The sequence below is a fragment of the Balaenoptera musculus genome, chromosome 1, assembly GCF_009873245.2.
Source record: "Balaenoptera musculus isolate JJ_BM4_2016_0621 chromosome 1, mBalMus1.pri.v3, whole genome shotgun sequence".
Classification (NCBI taxonomy): domain Eukaryota; kingdom Metazoa; phylum Chordata; class Mammalia; order Artiodactyla; family Balaenopteridae; genus Balaenoptera; species Balaenoptera musculus.
In genome coordinates this window covers 96,689,059-96,708,524 of record NC_045785.1, presented here as the reverse complement: position 1 = coordinate 96,708,524, position 19,466 = coordinate 96,689,059, and the positions used below count along the sequence as shown (strand labels likewise).

At 52.9% G+C, this 19,466-nt stretch overlaps 1 protein-coding gene across 3 annotated transcripts in view; it reads right to left on the bottom strand.

Annotated features, from left to right (window-relative positions):
* SLC6A17 (solute carrier family 6 member 17) overlaps window positions 1–18,778 on the bottom strand; it is a 50,695-nt gene extending 31,917 nt beyond the window's left edge. Inside the window, exons 1-4 of one of the 3 annotated variants that reach the window (XM_036825993.1) lie at window positions 18,393–18,778; window positions 13,242–13,323; window positions 4,969–5,088; window positions 1,894–2,267 (exon numbers count right to left, since the gene is read on the bottom strand). In XM_036825993.1, the coding sequence (XP_036681888.1) occupies window positions 1,894–2,179 (286 nt within the window). In that variant the 5' untranslated portion in view covers window positions 2,180–2,267; window positions 4,969–5,088; window positions 13,242–13,323; window positions 18,393–18,778. The remainder of the gene's footprint in view (window positions 1–1,893; window positions 2,268–4,968; window positions 5,089–13,241; window positions 13,324–18,392) is intronic. The other 2 variants (XM_036825984.1, XM_036826001.1) reach the window with 2 other exon arrangements.
* Window positions 18,779–19,466: the final 688 nt, after the last annotated feature.

Here is a 19,466-nt window from a genome sequence, read left to right as displayed (position 1 = left end):
ATTTAAGATGACTTACTATAAAAACGGTAAAATATTGGAGAGTTAAAGGTAGAGATAAAGAGGGATTCCAGGAGTCAGAAAGGATGGGAAAATGAAGGTAGGAACATGGGATGGGGAGCTCAGAGTCCTGAGACCCGACAACGCTTTTCTTCCAGGGGTGTTCGTGATGTCTGGTGCCGTGGCAACTGTCTGGTGACACTGGAAACTAACAGACTTTGGCAAGAACACTGCCCGGGGGAGCGGGGGCGCGGGCAGAATGTGTGGTGGGGAGAAGGACTCTGTGATTCAGCATCAGGGCTCAGGCAGACTGATTATCTCGGCCACAAAGGACAAGGTTGGAGGTTGCCAGCCAGAGTCCCCAAATGCAACGTGTCCTCCAAAGTTGTTTCGGGTACTCTGAGCTCTTAACATCTCACCGCACTTAAGGGAACCACACACTTCCATTTGTATCTTTGCTTTGGGCTGGTCTTGTATCAACTCAGCGACCTGGGCCTGGCCATGCCATACAGACTGAAAGCTCTGATTGGCAGTTATTTACTGGGGGAGAAAAAAAAGATCCTTCAAAGCAAGGAGAGCATAGAGGGAATAGACTGTGCCCTGGTGGCAAGATGGAAGTTTCTGGCCTAAGTCAGGTGGGCGTTCTCACTCCCTGCCCTTCACTAGAAACTGCAAAGGAGGGGAAGCCTCCAACCAGACTCCGTCTTCTGGACCAGGGAGAGTGTCCCGGAGGGGAGGGAGGGTCCCTGAATAGGGCTCCATCACTGGGAGGAGAGTCCCACGGGGCAGCGAGGGAGGCAGCAGGGTTAAAATGCCTGCAAAGCTGCGGCCACACCTTCAGGCTGGAGTGTGGCGGTGCCAGGGCACAGGGACTCAGGGGCATGAAAGCTCTCTTCTGACTCAAATCACTTTCCCAGGACCAGAGGTCTGAGCTTGGAAGCGTCATTGTTTTCAGTCCATTGGGTTTTGCCTTGCTCATTTTTGGTTAGTTTCCCCCTGGTTTCAAAGCAAGTTGCCTTTGGAACTTTCTAGCCTGCATTCAGGTGCTGGGGGATAAGGCCTGGGGGCTTCTACCTACCCTGGGAGCTAGAAGTAGTGAGTAGAAGGGGTTTGATACCACGGGCAGGATCCTCTGGGGGGACTGAAATTCAGGGGGCAGCATGAGGACCCTTCCTACCTGGGAGGCTGCGGGTATAGTGATTAAGTGTTCAGGCTCTGGGGTCAAGCTGTCCAGGTTTGAATCCTGACTTTATCACTAGCTGTGTGACCTTGAGCAAGTGATCTAACCTCTCTGTGCCTGTTTTGCAGTTTCTAAAGTGAGGATGAGAATAGCTCTTCCTCACATAGGCTTTTTGGGAGGACATGATGGTTGAACCATATGAAATTGGTGCTTTGGCTGTTCCAAGACACTCACATATCAGCAGTTTCATGTATTTCAGCCTAATATCCAAGAAGTGCTTACAACACTGCCCAGCAGTTATACGCATTTAGTAACAATGGCCAATAGTTACTGTGTCAGATACAGTGGTAAGCATTCTACATGTAAAGCTCATTTAATTCTCCCAACTATCCTGTGAGGCAGGAACTACTATTATTCCCATTTTCCAAATGCAGAACAGCAAGGCACAGAGCAATTAAGCAACTTGCACAGGGTCCCAGTGGCTGCACTGGGATTTGAACCCAGGCTGTCTAGGGCCAGAGCCCACATTCTTATCATCACGCCTGCAGCCTCTTGAGAGCGGTTAGCCCTTAGCTATTCCTGGGGAGTCTCCCTCTGGAGTTCTGAGCTCCAACCTACGAGGGCTCTGGTTCTGCCTCACAAAGCGGTGTCTCTTTTCTCCCCTCAGCCCAGCTCATTTGCAGGGCACCCCCAGGGCAAGCAGGGCTGCCTCTTACCTCCTCCATTTTTCTGGCACAGGTAGGGGAACCTCCAGATGTTGCCAAGGCCCACAGAGAAGCCGATCTGGGCCAGGATGTACTGCAGCTTGCTGTTCCAGGCCGGCCGGTCCTCCACATCCAGCTCCCCCTCCGCCACCTTCTGCTTGCCGCCTGCTTCTCCGGCCACATTCAGGATGCTCTGCTTATAATCCACAGGCTCCTCAAGGGCCAGCAGGTCGGCCACCGACTCCGTGACATGCTCACTACTGTGCTCGCGCTGGGTCACCTTGCTGTTCTTCGGCATTGGGCCACCTGGGCGATGCAGCCCTGCTCCCCAGCACGCAGAGAAGGTGGGGCTCGGCTGCTGTCAGCTCCTTCTCATGCAGGGACCTCTGAAACCAGATGAGCAGGAGAGGATTAGCTGACCACGCCAGAGAGGTGGGGAGCCCAAGCGGACACGACCCAATCGATTCATCCACTCCCCGTCACTCACTCAGAGGCTGGTCAGTGGCCTTGAGCATCGAGCTCGCCTTCCTCCCCATCGAGGTGCCCGCTGAGGAGCTCGAGGTCTGCACACTCAGTTTCCCCACTGGCCTTCTTACCTGAGCATCACCAGAAAGGCCAGCCTAATGGGACGGAAGACGCGACACCATACACCAAACCCAAATAAAGGGTCGTCCACGACAACACTGACCCCTTTCATAACCACAGATCCTAGAATGTTCAAGAACATCTGGAGGGCTCCACGGCCTTTCCCGCCCAGGGCAGCACAGGGTATAGCCAAGTCCTAGCCCTCCTGTGTTCTATTTAGTCAAATCACCTGGTGGGACCCAGGAAGCCAGCACCTGCATTCAAAATGCAGTTTTGGGGCCAGTGGCATCATGGGAACTTGTGAGAAACACAGACTCTCAGGCCCACCCCAGACCTACTGAATCATTCTCTGTATTTCTACAAAACCTTTGGTGATTCAGAGGGACATTAAAGTTTGGGGAAAAAAAGGCTAGAGCTCTTACCGTGGAGCCCCTGGACACCAGCATCCCAGGCAGGAGCACCGGCCAGGCTCAGCTAAGGATCCTGGCAGCAGAGCCCTAGAGATGTTTGCTCAGTGCCAACAAATCCTGGGTCATCACTCAGCAGTGACATTATCTGAAGGCCACCAGAGCCAAGAGCCAGTTCTCCATCCTTCAGTGACAGTTTTACAGCAGATAATGTCTGCACAAGGTGGGCAGGGGAGGCAAAACCCTCCCTACTCCTGCCATTCCCCATCGTGTATCATGCTTCCCTTAAACAAATAAAGCACCAAGGAAATGAGTCCTTTGAAGGATCCCAACATTCTGCTTGTTTTGAAGCACCTCCTCATTAACGGAAGGTTGGAGGATTTAAAATTAAACCACGTACACCCCGGCCTGCAGTTGCCCTGCATCTTTCTAGGGATGTAAATTATGCGGCTCTGCCATTACTAAGGGAAGGAGCTGCTTCTGTTCTCCTCGCACGTGCCACCTGAACTCTTGGGCAAGGTCCCTGTGTAGCGGAAGCCCCTCCTGCTGGGCTTGACCCAGACCTCCTGGCTGACTCCAGCCACAAGGACCTTCAAGGAGACCTGGCTGGCCAGATCCCGTTACACATGTAATGAAGCTAGGAGGCCTGGCAGATGGGGACAACTGTCCACCCTGGTCCGCGGGGTTAGCCAGCCCTCCCCAGGCCAGGCCTTGGACCACACAAGCAGGTGACACTTCCCTGCCTTCCTCATCTAAGGGGGACAGTGATTCTTTAGGGACTGTCCCCTTCCACCTCAGGCACAGCCAGGGTCTTGGGCTTTGGAGTGACTGGGACAGAGCCAGCCTGCCTGAAAGACCTCAGAATCCCCTACAAGAAATGTAGCTCTCTGTTGGGATTCAACTTTACAGTGGGTCAGCTGAACACTCCATCATGTCCTGGAGGGTGCTCCAAGGTGGGACTCTGTGTCTGTGGCCCCTCCAGCCCTCAGCCTCCCCCAGGGCTGCTACGGTGCCTGTGCTACAGAAGCCAATGGTGCCCGCAGGAGTTGTGCAAGGGGGAGGCCTGTGTTCTTGCCTGGGCTGCCAGGACAAGCCCCTTCCCCTCCCCAGTCAGTAGGTCCCTGTCCCCAGGCTCTCAAATGGAGAACAAAACCTAAGGCACATGCAGTGGTCGCTTGTCCAGCTACCCCATCTCTCCTCAGCTTACGTCAAGAGTTTTATTAAAAACTAGAGCTGGGGAGAAGGGTGAGGGTGGGTCCCTCCTGCAACCACAATCACCAGGTACCTTAGCCCGGAGCCTCTCTGCAGGTACTCAGCCTGCAGCAGGATTTGATCAGAACAATCTGCTGTGCGTTAGATATGACGTACTGTTCATCTTGCCACAACTGGAGAAAACCAAGGGGGGGATTCCTGCAAGTCTGCAGAATTTATCTTGAGGCTGACCAATTAGAGAACATGCTTCCCCATAAATAGATTAGTGAGTGGCAGCTCTGGTCACCAGCATGAGAAGCAGGGGGGAGGGGAGGAAGGCATCATTTTAAACTAAGTGGGCTCAAGGACAAAATGAACACCTTCTGGTAAATCCAGAGAAGGATACCCACAGCAGCATCACGGAAACCATAGGCATCAGCTCAATATGAGCTTCTTCCTCTTTCCCAAGACATCACTGATGTGCACGAACAACCTGCACTGCAGGATGGGGGCCCGGGGTCCTCCTAGGCCATTGGGTTTGCAGGAAGCAAAGTGCCGGTGCAAACTTGCAAGCTGAGACACTGGGCTGGGTTTCAGTCATGACTAGAACCGTCTGTGCCCAGTGAATATGCTCATGTGACAGCAGAGTCCAACATTTGGAATATTAAAGTTTGAGGGATCCTAGCAACATTCTCATTTTATATATGAGGAAACTGAGGCTGAGAGAGAGGAAGTGAATTGCCCAAAGCCACTTGGTCAGACTCAGCAAGGGGGGTGGGACACTGGAAGAAGACAGTCATCTCTCATGGTAAAGGGCAGAGGCTTTGAAGTCAGAGAGGCCTGGGTTTGAGAGCCCATTTCATTCATTCATTCATTCACTCACTCATTCATTGACTTGACATACATTAACTGAGTGCCTTCTCCGTAGCAGGCTCTGTTCCAGGTGTGAGGGATACAGCAGCAAACAAAATAAGCCAAGTGTTTCCTCTTGCGGAGGTTATATTTCTAGTGGAAAGGCCAGATACTGAAGAAAGAAATAAACAGATAAAATAGCCAGTGGTGATTTTTGCTATAAAGACAATAACATGGGGTAGAGAGCGGGGTGGATTGTGAGCTGGAAGGCTGCTATTTTATGGTCTGGAAAGGCATCTCTGAGGAGGGGACATCCGAGCAGAGGCGTGTACATCAGGAGACGTATGTTAAGTGTGTGAGTGAATGAATGAAGTGCCTGTCTGACTTCAAAGCCCCTGCCGTCCGCCCCGGACGCCTCCACCCCACCAACTGTAAAGACGTCAGCTGGTGCCGAGTGAGGGGGCGGCCACCTCACTTGAATTAGGTGAGCGTCAGGCTCCCTCTCGGGGGAAAATGTTCTATCTGATGACAGTTCCTGCCTCCCAGGCAGGGCTGCGTGAGGATTCCATGGGCAGATGCACACAAAGTGCCTAGTGCAGGGCCTGGCACCAGGAAGAACCCAAATGACAGAGGCTGCTACCTGGAAGCCTGGTGTTCTTTGCCTTTATTCATTTAAAAATATGTAAGTCCCCCTATTTATATTTTGTTACATAAATGCCCTGTTTCTCCTCAGGAAAAGCCAAAATGAGTTTGCGGGGGGGGAGCGGGGTGGAGGATGGAGAGCATTTTGCAGCACCACCAGCTCAGAGATGTCTTTTTCTGTTAGCGAGAAGTGACAGCACCCTGAGGCTGCTGGCGCAGCACCCTGCGAAGCCCAGGCCCACTCACCTGCCCCAGGGTCAGAGGGAAGCAGGTAAAGGCCATGCGGCGCCAGATCCCGGGCCCAAAGATCAGCAAGGTTATTACTGATAAAAACATGGCCTCATAGTAAAGTCTAGCAGTATTATTACTCAAACTATAGCTCGTATTTGGAATAGTTTGAAACCATTTAAAAACATGTTTTACACAGTCTATGGGCACAGTATGGGGTGATTCTGCTCCGAAGCCGAACTGCCTGGGTTCGAATCTCAGCTTCGCTCCTTACCAACTGCCGGCCTGGGAAGCTTCTTCACCTTACGGAGCTCGTTTGGTGAGCGTCAGTGAGGAGATCAGTGCTCACTCTGCAATGTCATGCGGAGGACAGGTTGTACAGGTCTCAGAAGGGGACCGGCCCCCACCAAGCGCTCACAAACGTCACCTCTTCTCATCATCTCGGATTCACAGCCCGGCCCGGGAAGTGAGGCGGACAGCTATGCCCCAGGGTGGGACAGGGCATGGCTCACATCACACAGCTGTCAGCACCCAGGTCTCCCCACTCCTGTGCTCTCTCCGTGCCTTTAAAGGGAAGGCAGCAGCAGCGACTCAGAACAACCCTCGCTCCCTGCACGCACTAGTTCCCTAAAGCCTGGAGGCCGTCTGGGGAAAGGTGAGCTTTCAGACCAGGGCCTGGGAATCCAATGTGTACCAGCCAAGGACCCCGAAGCACTGCTGGGGACAAGCACCAGGATCAGAGAAAAGCCAGTGGGGGCAGATTCCTCTCTGCCCCTGCCTTTGCGGACCGTGGAGCCAGCCGAGACCCAAGCAACGGGAGGCTGGCTCGGTGCTGGTCTTGACCAACCACCAGCCAACCGTGCAAATTGGCACCATCACCCTGACCTCTCTGGACCTCAGTTTCCCTGTGTGTGAAATGAGTTGGTCTGGATGATCTCTGAGGCTCTTTCAGCTCTGCATCTATCCAGGGAGTGCCCCTCCTGCACGTGCGTGTGAGCAAGGTGTGACCAGCCCCAGGCACTAGACACTGCAGGTCCTTGGGCTGGTCTGTCAGGCCACCCTCTGCCAGCTGAGAGCTCACTGGTGCGCTGAGGGGATGCTTTGGCAGCCAACCCAGTCGTACTCAGATCATCGCCCTGTAGTAGTTGGGGGTGGGTTGTAAAGTTGCTTTCCCGAGCGGCGCATCAGTCCATGGTACTCTCGGAAAGGAATGCCTCAATTACTTAAAGCACAATGCAGAGGGGCTCGAATGCCAAGAAAGCCCTTGGTGCCAGATCTGTCACTTAGCAACAGATGCAGCTTACGGCTCAGAATAGCACGTGTGAGAGAAGCAGGACCAGTGAGTGAACTGTGAATCTTCTTAAAAAGAGAAAAAAATAGTGCCGCTAGGCGGCAGACAGGTAAAAATGTCTCCTGCCAGAGGACTGATGGCTCCACAGCTTTTCAAGCACAGCGCTCAGCAATTACCCCAAGGGGGTGGCTGTTCACCCTGAAACCAAAGCCAAGCCAGAGGCCCCTCCGCTCCACAGCAGCCAGAGAGGGGGCGGGGGACCCTCTGAGCACCTGCCTCCTGGGGTCAGTAAGTTTGTATCGGATACCTCAAGGGACAAACTCAGGGGAGTCACTGATTTTCCAAGGGAGACCCCCGGGGAGCTGAGTGGACAAGCTGCCATCCTGGGGAAAGAGGAGCCAAGGGGACCACACACCTCGAGTGCTGGCTTCACTGAGCCCCAGGGGGCGTGCCCAGTTTTGCTGCTCTTGGGTCGGGGGGCTCTGGAGAGGGTGCTGTACATTCGTAAATGCAAACCCCCACCACAGGGAAGCCGTGAGAGCCCCCGGCAGAGGAAAGTCGAGGAGAGCACCCAGCTCCCCGCGCCATACCGCCAAGGTCCAACTCAGGGCTAAGCGGTGGTGAGAAGGAAGAAAGGCCGGGCCCCTTTCTCTCAGGGAACTTGACAGCTTCCTGATTTCCAGGTGACAAGCGGTGGTGGCCCACACAGTTGTCCTAATTACCTCAGAGCCTCTGGGCTTCCACTGAGCCAGAAACAGGTCAGACTGTTATCAGAGACCCAAATTATCCTCCAAATTATTTTTAATTGTCTTATTGGAACCCCTGGCAGTCACCTGGGGCAAACTGCTCCTCATGGACATGGTGGCCACCCGCCTTGAGTTTTCTCGCCCAGGACGCACAGGCAGGGACCCAGCACCATTCCTGGCTTCTCCCTCCTTCACCCTTTGTGCCCACGTCGCAAATTCCTGTCAGTGGGTTCAGATGTGTCCTCTCCCACCCCTCGTGCTCTAGCTCAGAACTTCTCTCCGCTAGAGGCCGGCGACAGGCTCCCAGCTCACTTCTCCTCCATGCCTTTGGAGGCGGCTTCTTGGGTACCATGTCCTCTGCACCCACTGCCAACACACTGCCCTGGCCAAGACACGCAGCTCCTCCTCTGGGCCCCCTTCCACCTCCCCAGCCCCGGCTCCCCCTTCCCTCCCCTGCCCACCCACCACTCCCCATCCTCTGCCTCCTGGACTTTCTAGTCTTTGAAGGCCCAGCTCGAGGCCCACCGTCTCACCTGTGGCACCTTCCGCAGTTCTCTCAGTAAGAATGAGTATCCCTTTCTCTCTCCTCAGCACGCTCTTTATAAGACTATTTTACACTTTTACCATTTGGCTTTCTAGTATAGCTAGTTGTTTACAGGCCTGATTCCTTTTCTAACCACAAGGCTCCCTGAGGGCAGGACCCGAGGTGTATTCAGCTTTGTGCCCCTCCTGCCTGCCCCGGGCCCGGGCCCAGCAGGGCCTGGTATACCAGACAGAATGTGGTATTTACAGATGCTCCAGGGTCTCTGCCTGCCTACCCTCCAAGAACAACCCGCTTCCTATGTTGAAATCTGAACCACTGCCTTTGCCTTTGAAACAAAGAGGCCGGGGTGAAGAGCTAATAGCTCTGACTAGAGGAGAGGCGGTAAACCTACCAGAAGTCGCCTGCCCAGCCGGGGGCTCTAATCCAGCACAGCCCTCCAGCACATGTCAGGGGGACCCCAGGCCTTGGAAGACAGCTTTCTGTTCCTTATTCATATGGAAAATAGGGAACAGCGCTTACCTACCAATTGCATCTGGTTACCACATGGATAGAAGGAGAAAGAGAAAGAAAAGCTTACTGAGAAGTCAAATCAATAGGATGGTTACTTCTGACTCCATTTCACAGATTTGCTGGGTTTGTGCTGTGGTCTCCTGTCCTTATCCAGATTGACAGCATCTTTGCTTCTGCAAGGCCAAATCCTGGTGACTTAACTACCACACGTGCTCAACAAATATGATACGAATGAAGTGAGTGCGTGAATCAATGAATTAAAGTATTTTGAACTCCCCAAATTTTCTAGGGTCTGATGTAATTTTCCAGCTTCAAATCTTCCCCATTTTCTGACAGGACATTCTGATCCCAAGAGCATCTGATGCCCCAAGCGGCAGTTTAAAGCTAAGGTAAACTAAGAAGCCTGACCGTCGCTCACTGACTTTTTGCCTTTTATAAAGGAGCCATGATTTGTGCCTCCTTTTCTCCACTTTGCAGACAGGATCCACCCTCACCAGAGAGAAATAAACACTGGACGGGCACAGTCTTGGCATGGAGCGTTTCTGAGGCTGGTGGACCATTCCAAACAACAAACAGGCAAAGGAGCCAGTGGAATCTTCTACCGCCCGTCTCACCTTCCTGCTGCGTTTGCTGAGCGTGTTCTCTGCAGTTGGTGTTTTGTTTTCTTAGTCAAGGAGGAGAGAAAGCAGGAAAAGGGGCAGATGGTCCACAGGGGGAGGAACTGGCACTGGAAAATGTGGGCGGGGCCAGTGCCAACAAAATCTTTTGGTTCAGTTCTACCATATCATGTGAGGGGGAAATGCACGCCCAGTGGGTGTACAAGCAAGAGCAGTACCACGGCTGCCCCACAGATGCCTGAGCCTTGCATGAGAATTTAGGTTGCTGAGGGCAGAGTGGGGTGGTAATAATGACAATGACAACAGCAGCACATAGGTGATACTTCTTGAGGGCCAACTCCATAGCAGCCACTGTGTTGAGCAGACATTATCTCCTTTAACCCCACCAATAACTGTATGAGGCTGGTGCCACTCTTATCCCCATTTTACAAATGAAGAAGTAGAGGCTCAGAGGGATTAATTACCTATATTTCATTGAACTTAAGATCCTTTGGTGCTGGTACTTTCTTGAACTTACCAGAAAGTGTCCATGGAAGGCTTTCACCCAACTAGGTCACCACTCCACCTGACCAACAGCCAATCTGAGACGTTGTTGATTGCACATCCTGATTTTAAGATGTGACACTGCGCAAGATTACACACCTTGGAATTGATGAAATACGGCACACAGTCAAACAGTGGAGGCCAGAGGCCCAACCACCAAACAGGATGACTCCGGAATCTCTCAACCACTACACTGTCCCAGAAAGATCATGGGTTTTGGAGCCAGGGAAACCTGGGTCTGAGTTCTGCTGCCACTTACAAGTTGTGAGTCTTTGGGGAAGTACACCTCCTCTTTTGGTTGCAGTTTCTGGACCTGAAAAGATGGGGATGAGGCTCTGACTTTGCAGGGTTGTCATGAGGATAAAATGATATAACGCAGGGGGCACACCATAAACCCACACCAGCTGCCCCTCCTCGTGAGAACATGGGGGAAATGGGTCCAACCAGGAACAGAGGCCCATCCACCCACAGTCCAGAAATGGCCAGGAACTGGTGTGGAACAAGCACGCAGGTACCTGAGGACATGTGGGGCTGGTGGGGGATGCAGGTGCTTGGAGCTCTGACTGATTTCCCACGCCCCTCTTGGGCTGGAGGAGAACGGAGAAACACCCAGAAACTCCCATGAACTAGGGATACTGCTGAAATATGGGACTTTAAAAATTCCTCTCTATATTTTCCCTCCCTCTCTCTCTCCCTCCTGTCCTTTACTTCCTTCAACAGGTATTTACTGAACACTAACTATGCACCCGGCCCTGTCCTAGTACAGCAGAGAACAGAGCAAATAATGTCCCTGCCCTGGGGGATGTATATTCCAGTGCAGAGGACAAATAAAAACCAGACAAATGTGTAATTAATATTGTATATATAGGCATAGACTGTATCCATAGTGGTAACAAATAAATATATAATACAGCAGGGATGGAATGAGGTAGGGATGCTACAATATGTAGGGGAGTTAGGAAAGCAACTCTGACAAAGACCTGATAGTGTGAGAGAATAAGCCATGTGGATATCCTGGGAAAGCATTCAGGGCAGAGGGAACAGAAAGTGCAAAGGCCCTGAGGCAGGAGCAGCAGTTGGTGAGTTCAAGGACTAGAAGGAAGGGCCCTGCGTCTAGTGCATCCTGAGCCAGGGAAGAGCGGTAGGTGCTGAGACAGGAGGATAACTGGCATCCTGAACAGGCAGGACCCGTGGGCCATAGAAAGGAGTTTGGGTTTCCTCTCAAGGATAACAGGAAGCTGCTGGCAGTTTTCGAGCAGGGGAGTGATGTCACCCGACTGTTTTTAAATAGATCAGTATAGTACAAATTAAAAAGCACATGGAGGGCTTCCCTGGTGGCGCAGTGGTTAAGAATCTGCCTGCCAATGCAGGGAACACGGGTTCGAGCCCTGGTCTGGGAGGATCCCACATGCCGCGGAGTGACTAAGCCCGTGTGCCACAACTACTGAGCCTGCGCGTCTGGAGCCTGTGCTCCACAACGGGAGAGGCCGCAACGGTGAGAGGCCCGTGCACCGTGATGAAGAGTGGCCCCTGCTCGCCACAACTGGAGAAAGCCCTTGCACAGAAACGGAGACCCAACACAGCCAAAAATAAATATAAGTAAATAAATTAATTTTTAAAAAAAGCACATGGATTGGGAGTTTGAGATTAGCAGGTGCAAACTATTATATAGAATGAATAAACAACAAGGTTCTACTGTATAGCACAGGGAACTATATTCAATATTCTGTGATAAACCATAATGGAAAAGAATATGAAAAAGAATGTATATATATATATATATATATGTATAATCGAATCACTTTGCTGTACAGCAGAAATTAACACAATGTTGTAAATCAGCTATACGTCAATAAAATAAATTAAAAAAAAAAAAAAAGGAAAAAGTGGGGACGGTAGGTTAGAGATGGTGGTGACCTGGGATGGCTGTTGGATAAGGTTTAGGTTTTAAAGAGAGAGGGAAACAGAGGACCCCAGGGTGCTGAAGTGCACACAGGCCCCAAACAGAAGATCCATGAGACTGTCCTGATTTGGAAAAAATAGTTTTTTAAAATCAGTTGTGAAAATAAAAAGTCCAGGAGCAATGAGTGAATGCCTCACTCCCTTCTTTTCTTATTCATGGGAGGCCCATGGTGGTGACAGATGGGTCCTCACAGCTACTGCCCAAATCCTCTGACCTGGATTTTTTTAAAGCCACTATTTTCTCTTGTCTCAGAGAGAGACAGAAGGAATCAAGGGTGTCCAATTACCTGAGTTACCCACCAGACTGTGAAGAGCACTTGAAGGAATAGTGATCAGAAACCCTTAATTACAGTCCCAACATGATGTCTCTTTCCTGAGAACCAGAAACGTTTGTGCCTCTTTCCTCACCAGGCTTCAGTGCGGCTTTGTGGAGGGGTGGGCAGAAAAGCACTCCCAGCAGGACACCTGAGATCACAGCGGAGGGAGCACACATGTTTGAAGACCTACTGTGCTTACATATGTTATTTACCCCCCAGAAAAGCTTGGGATAAAATGGAATTCTCATTTTACAGATGAAGAAGCCTAAGCTAAGGGAAGCTAAATACCATGTACAAGATTACCCAGCCATGAAGCGGAGGAGAGGGAATCCGAACTGTGGTCTACCTCACTCGATAGCCCATACTCTTTCCAATACACTGGTGCTTTACATCCTTCCACGTGTGATGACACACAGAGAAGAGAATATGGCTGTGGAACACTGGGGTAAATGGAAGAGGCTTCACCACCCTAGGCCACTCAAGGCTATTCCAAGGAATGAAGGCGTCATTATTTCTGGGCCTCATGCCACCCCTCTGGGGCCCTGGTTAGGAAGTTCTCCAACGCACCATGCCACACTGCAAAGTGACATACGTGAATCTCATTCAGCAAGTCAGCAGTGGAACAAGTCCATCTACCATCATTCCTCCCTGAGGTCAGGAGCTTCCTCACTTGGCTGGGCCCTTTCCCAAAGCTAAAGGCGTAATACAATTTGGGGACTGGTCAAGGAGATTCCTTCCAGCGGTTCTAAAGGAGTCCCTGAATTACTAGCAGGCAGGTTGTCTCAGAGGTGTGCCAGGACCGTGGACAGCACCCACCAGGCCATTCTGGGAGCCACTGCCAGGTTGCCCAGCACAGGAGCACGCTTGCTCTCTGCCCTGTAGACCCCCCAGGGAGACGAGGTCCACGTCCTCCCTGAATACTCACCTGGCAGCACCTGCTGGAGCCATTCCACCAGGTGACTGTTCACATCTCCTGAACGGTAGCTTTCTCAAAGAGCACTCCTGACCTGGAGTTGGATTTAAAACCACAGAGCCCAGAAGTCTTATAATTAAAGAGAAAATGCAACCAGCAGGAATTTGGGGTGGGGACCAACAGATCCTATTTGCAAGTGAAATAATAGGTGGCAAAGCAGTGGTGCAAAGAATCCAATGGAAGTTCTAATTAAACCAGTAATTAAATTAGAAATGATGGAACACGTCGAGAGGCAACTTGTTATCTTCAAATGAACTGTGCACAGGCCCTGGAAGACAGAGTGGCAGCGCAGTGGGTCAAATGCAGCTGATGCGATGACCCCGGGGCCTGGGAGCTGGGGTGTCACTTCCCTGGCCCCACTCGCCCCACCCTCACTCCACAGGAGGCCTCAGAGCAAAAGCGCTTTCGGTCTCTACTCCCAAGCTGGGGGCTCAGGCTGCCCAGGCCTCACCTGACCCAAAATTATTCTCTAACAATATATATCTGGTTTTAAATGTGAGAATAATTTGGTACAGTAATCCATCTTGCATCTGAGTTTATGTTCTCACATGTGAGTTTTCTGTACACAGTGAATATCTAATTATATTTTTCTTAAATAACTGGATTTATCCAGAGATGAACCATGTTTTAATTTTTAAAATTACTCATGGGGGATGGTGATCTCCGCGTCTTACTCTTCTGCCATCTTCTCCTCTACTTTTACTCATGGGGGATGGGAGATGGGGGGAGAGAATTACCCAAAGGCTGTATCTCCTCAAAATGGCTGTCTGTGGAGTAACGGTTCCTGGGAAGACCTCTTTGTCTGCTGGGCATGGAGGAGATGCTTACATTCTAACTATCCACCCTCACTTTCAGAAACTTCCCCATGGTGATCAAAGGTGGTTTGAAGATGCCAGGCAGGCTAGGACAGTATGGGCCTATTCCTCCAGGTGATTTCTCAGAGAGAGAGAAGAGATGGAGAGCCAGGAGGATGCCAAGTTTCCCAGAACAGCCAAGGATGCAAGTGGTGGAGCCCCAAGGATAAAGAGAGTGGGCTCCACAGGACAGGACCAGGAAGCAAGCAACATCCCTCTGGGCAGCCCATGCCGCAGCTGCTGTAAATAACCTTGAAGTGTTAGCAGTTTTGCTCTGGGGTCTGGGACCTCACCAGAAACTGCTGCAGGTCCCTAGCACATTGTGTCCAGCAGAGAAACCTGACACATCAGAGCTCCCACCAGCGACTGGCTGTCCTTGATTCTGCAGACACAGAAATCCTCAGGGCAACCACCAATCTGCTCTGACTCTTCCCTCACTGCTCCCAGAACCAACCCCAGACTTGGACAAACTTTAAGGGAATGAGGTCAGGGGTGGTAGAGGTCAGGAAGAGAAAGATGGACAGGACAGTAAAGCACCAAGATGGAGCCTGGGATGTTCTTCTGGATTCCAATCTACCTGGAACCACATACTGTATTCCTCAAAGCTTAGAAACTGAGATATGTTCATTCTCTACCAATTTCCCATTAGTAGAGGCTCATACCCCCTTCTCAGGGCACCAGCTTAAAGAACCAAATTCACAGGTTTAGACAAGCTCATTTGTGTAAATGCCTAGGTTGTCAGCAACATTTATTAAGAACTTATTACAGAGACACATCACATAGACATCAAGAGCATGAAGTCTGGAATCTGACAGACCTGAGTTCAAATTCTCAGGTGCCATTCACTACTGTGTGACCTTGAGCAAATTATTTAACCTCTCTGAACTTCAAGTCCCACATCTGTAAACTGCTGAGAGCAATAATATGCCTCCTGGGACTGTAACGAAGGTTAAACGAGATAGTGTATGAATAAAGCACTTAGCACAAGCCTCAATAAAAACCTGGATATTATTACTGTGTGCCAAGCACCGAGTGAGCTGCTGGAACCCAGCACCTGCCCCTCCTAGAAGCAGGCCAAGTAGGCATTTCCCCACAGATCACCATCCCACCTGCGTTCGGGGCAGTGCACTAACACAGATCTACCTGTGGTACTGTGTTTCTGACCTCTGGAAGCCTCAGTCAGGAGAGGGCTGCTATAAAAGGACTTTGTACGGGCTAACAGAGTTTTTCCATCCTGGTGCTCCAGATATTTTGTTGTGAGGACTTCTTGCAGCCCAGCCTGAGAGCAAGCAATAACTCAGACCTGGTTTTCAGGAAAAAAAACAGAAAGAAAAACGAAATCCATCTTCCTTTTAAACCGTTCTGCTGCTTATCTTAGCAGCTTTGAAGGGATTAATGAATTGTCCTGCTGCAGCAAACCTGGATGGGAAGGAGCACAGGGAAGGGATGCTGCACAGGCAGAAGGAACTTGCTTCTTAGGAATCCTCCCATCTCTGTATTTATCATCCTTGGAATTTGCTCCCAGATCCAATTGGGAGGGCAGTGATTCCAGGGTTCATGTACCACCCCCCCACCCCCCCACCCAGCCACCCCCCCCCCACACACACACACATGCACATTTCCAGAAGCAGACTGGAGTCCCCTGGGTCAGCATGGCTTCTTTCTTGCTGCCCTGGGGATCCCCATATTTCCTTTGCTCTTAAGGTGCACACCTCTTGGCTCAGCACCAGGTCTAGACATATTACAGGAGGGAGCCAGTGGCCCAGGATCTTTCAGGAAAGGCAGGAGATATAAAGGAAGGAGATATACTCCTTTCCTCTCCAGGAAGGCCAGCCTAGCCTCTCCTGGACTGTTCTTCTACAGCTCCCAACTCCATTATGGACAGGACAGGTGGGGAGGGGGATGGCAAGACCTGATCAAAGAGCAGGGACCCCTGAAGTTTAGCGAGTGCTGCAACTTGGGTGTAGGCCACAGCCATGAACAATCCTCAGGAGTCAAAGTCTGTGCTAGAGTCTCACCCTGAAGCAGCTGCAGGCAACCAAGGGCATCCAGCAGACCCAGCACAGCCCCTCTCACCCACCACCTTCCACTCCATCCCCCATAGCACTGCTCTTACTCAGGCTTCCCCATTCAGGGTCTCCCAGGGGAGACCTGAGGGTTGGAAATAGGTCAGTTTGAAGCTGAGTTATGCGTCGTTCTTAACCACATGGAAAGCCCTGACACTTTCATTTGTCTCCATGCCCCCACTCACACCAAGAAACAAGGACAGGAAGAGAAAGAATTACTTCTGATTAAGGCCCATAAGGAAAGGGGTGGGGAACTAACATTTAACGAGCATCTGCTACATGTCTAGCACTGGTCTCAAAAATAAGCCTGCAGAAAAGGTACCACTGGCAACCCTGCTTCACAGCTGAGGAAACCAAGGCTCGGGAGGTAAAGGGACTTGCCCAAGGTCACCCCATGCTGGCACATGGCAGAGCACTGGACCAAGTTCTCACTGAAATCACAGGGCCCCCCCAGCCAGCCTCTCCTCCAACACCCCCCCCAACCCGGCCCTGCTCACTTTCCCCATGGGGTCAGAGCTCCAGGACCCTTGCCCAGCAGCCAGGCAGCCTGAGCTCTGCTTAGCTCATTCTGGAGACTTGCTCACCTTTGGTCAGTGACTCCAAAACACTGAGAGTTTGGGTCATTGCCACTCACAAGTCCTGGTAAAGAACTCCATTCAACTCACAAACAGCTGACACATGACTCTGTGTGTGACTCAGGCCAAACACACTCACTTCAATCAGAGCTGGTGGGCACAATTTGCCTTCTACACTGAGTCACCCTCCAGGCTGAGATGCAGGGATTTGCTGAAATTCACCACCTACTTAGCCACAGCTGCTCTATTAGACAAAAAGCCAGCAGAGGAGCTGAGCCTCTCATGGTCCCCGTGGATGGGCCATGGCCAAGGACAAGCAGGTGTGACCTCAAAGCTCTTCCTGCCCAGGTGATGGGTCCACCTCACCAGACCATGGGATAATGCAAGCACAGCATGAGGCGGAAGAAGCCCTCTGGTTAACCTCTACACACTCTGGCCTTGTTCTTCAGACATCAGTCGATAGGTCCAGCACAGCATAACTAAAGTTTTGGTTGAATTTTGGGGCGAGCCATTACAGGATTTTCTTAGTTCCTGAAAGTTCCTGTTAACAGGCAGGGGCAGTGCCCTCAAAAGAATCTTCCTTCTCTACACCACTGACTTCTCTCCCCAACCCAACCCCACCTGCCTCATACAGCGGAATTGCCTCAAAGGTAGCTCTGGTTAGAAATTTCCTAATCCAAAGGGTCCGTTAAATTTTTTCTCAAAGAACGAACGAGGGGTGGGAACAAATTTTTTTAAACTCCGCGTCACAGCGACTGGGTCCTGTAAGGTGAGTGGCCTCGGGATTTCTGAACACTTGCAGCCCTGACAGGGCTGTTTGAGCTTTAAAAGGACAGAGCAGGAGACCGCGCCCCTGCGGGAGCGGCCCTCCCCAGAGCACTGTGCGCTAGACACACTAGCATCGCTAGAGAGCACGGTGCGCACAGGTATAAACGTGGCAGAGGCCTCTCTCCCGAGGCGGTGCCCCCTCCAGACCTGCACCCCGCGCACGTCCCCCATCTCCGCCATTCGGTTCCCAGACGCGCTTCCCTCGAGGGAGGATGGGCTCCCCGCTAGCTCCGAATTCAGCGAGGACCAGCCCCAAGACTGGGAATTAAATATTCATCTCGCGCGTGAGCGCTCTGCTTCTCTTGCCAGTGTTACTGTCAAGGTCACGGGCCTGAAGCCGAGCGGCTGGGGCTGGGGTCTCCTGCCGCGCAGGAGCCTCCCCGAGGGAACTGCGCCCTGGGCGCGCAGCTCCAGGCGGCGATTCTGGCCGGGCCTCCTCCCCGGTCCTCCGCGGGCGCTTGCCTCTGCAGCTCTGCCCGATTACCTCCGGAGTTCTTGGGCCCTCTTAGCCCCGGAAGCTGGAGTCCGGTGTCCAACCGTGAGCGCAGCGCAGGACACCCCCGGAGCGCCCGAGAAGCTCGGGCCCCGGGGCTCCATCGCCAGGCAACGGCGGCTGGAGTGGCGGGAGGAGCCCGGGGCCCTCGCAAGGCTGGGTCGATACCCCGGCAGCGCTGCCTCGCACCTCGGTCCTTAGGCCTCCCTGGCTGGGGCGGGGCCGGAATAGCTGAAGTTGCGGTGGCTGGTCCCATAAAGCCAGACGGGGCGCGGCCGGCGACTCACCTGTCCCGCGTGGCCGTCGCGCGGTCTCGGCCGCTGCACTCCGACCGAGCAGCTGCGGTCCCCGACGGGTCGCGGGCGCACAGCCCCTCCCACGGGCAGTCCGAGTGTGGCGGCGACGGGCCCCGGCCAGGGCTGGGAGGGGATCCGGGGCCGCGCGCCGGCGCACGAGACTCTGCTCGCTCCTCTCGCCCTCTCCTCGCCGCTTGTCCCGGCCCGTCTCCCGCCCGCGGCGCGCTCGGGCCTCGGGGGAGCGGTCCGGGAACCCAGGTCCCGCGCCGGAGGTAGCGCGTGAGGCTGCAGGCACCGGGGTCGAGGGCCACCCTCCCTGCGCCCTAGCCGCGCCGGCTCTGCGGAGCGGAACGGAGCGGGGCGGAGCGCAGCGCGCACTGTTCCCTCGCTTTGCGAAAGGCCACCCTGGCGGCGGGGCGCCGTGACGCAGGCTTGACTCACGCACGGGCCCGCGTCAGTGCGAGACTCTGGGGCCGTGAGCGAGGCTCTGATGGACGACGCAGACAGAGGGGGGTGGGCAGGGAGAGGCAGGGGGCTGCCCCGGGAGCCGCCTCTGGAAGCCCCTGGCCAAGGGAGCCAGATTCTGGAGCATTACCAGGTTCTGCCCTCAAAGAGGAATGGGGGCCCCATGGCCGAAGCCCTCCTGAGCCCTGGGCCTCACTTCCTTCATCTTTCCAGGTGCATCTGTTTCGGCCTCCTGGTGTGAACTCAACCCCCGCCAAAGTGGTTATTCCCCTGCCCTAGCCACTTCCACCTCCATGCCTCTCCACACTTTTCCACTCCACTGTCCTTCCCTCCTACCATTCTGCAAGACCCTTCCCTGTGCCGTTCAACTCCTCAATACATCGCTCATCTATTGAGCTCCTACTGTATGCCAGGGGCTGCAGGAGTTGCAGAGATCACTGCTCTGGGAGATGAAGGCATGGAACCTCGGGGAGAGGCAGAGTGGGGTTTACCCAGGAAGCCACAATTCAAGACAGAAGGATGGGAGGACCCTACAAGATGAGTAAAGTGAGTGAAGCTCGGAGAGTGACTGAGCTCTGGGCAGGCCTTATGGAGGAGGTG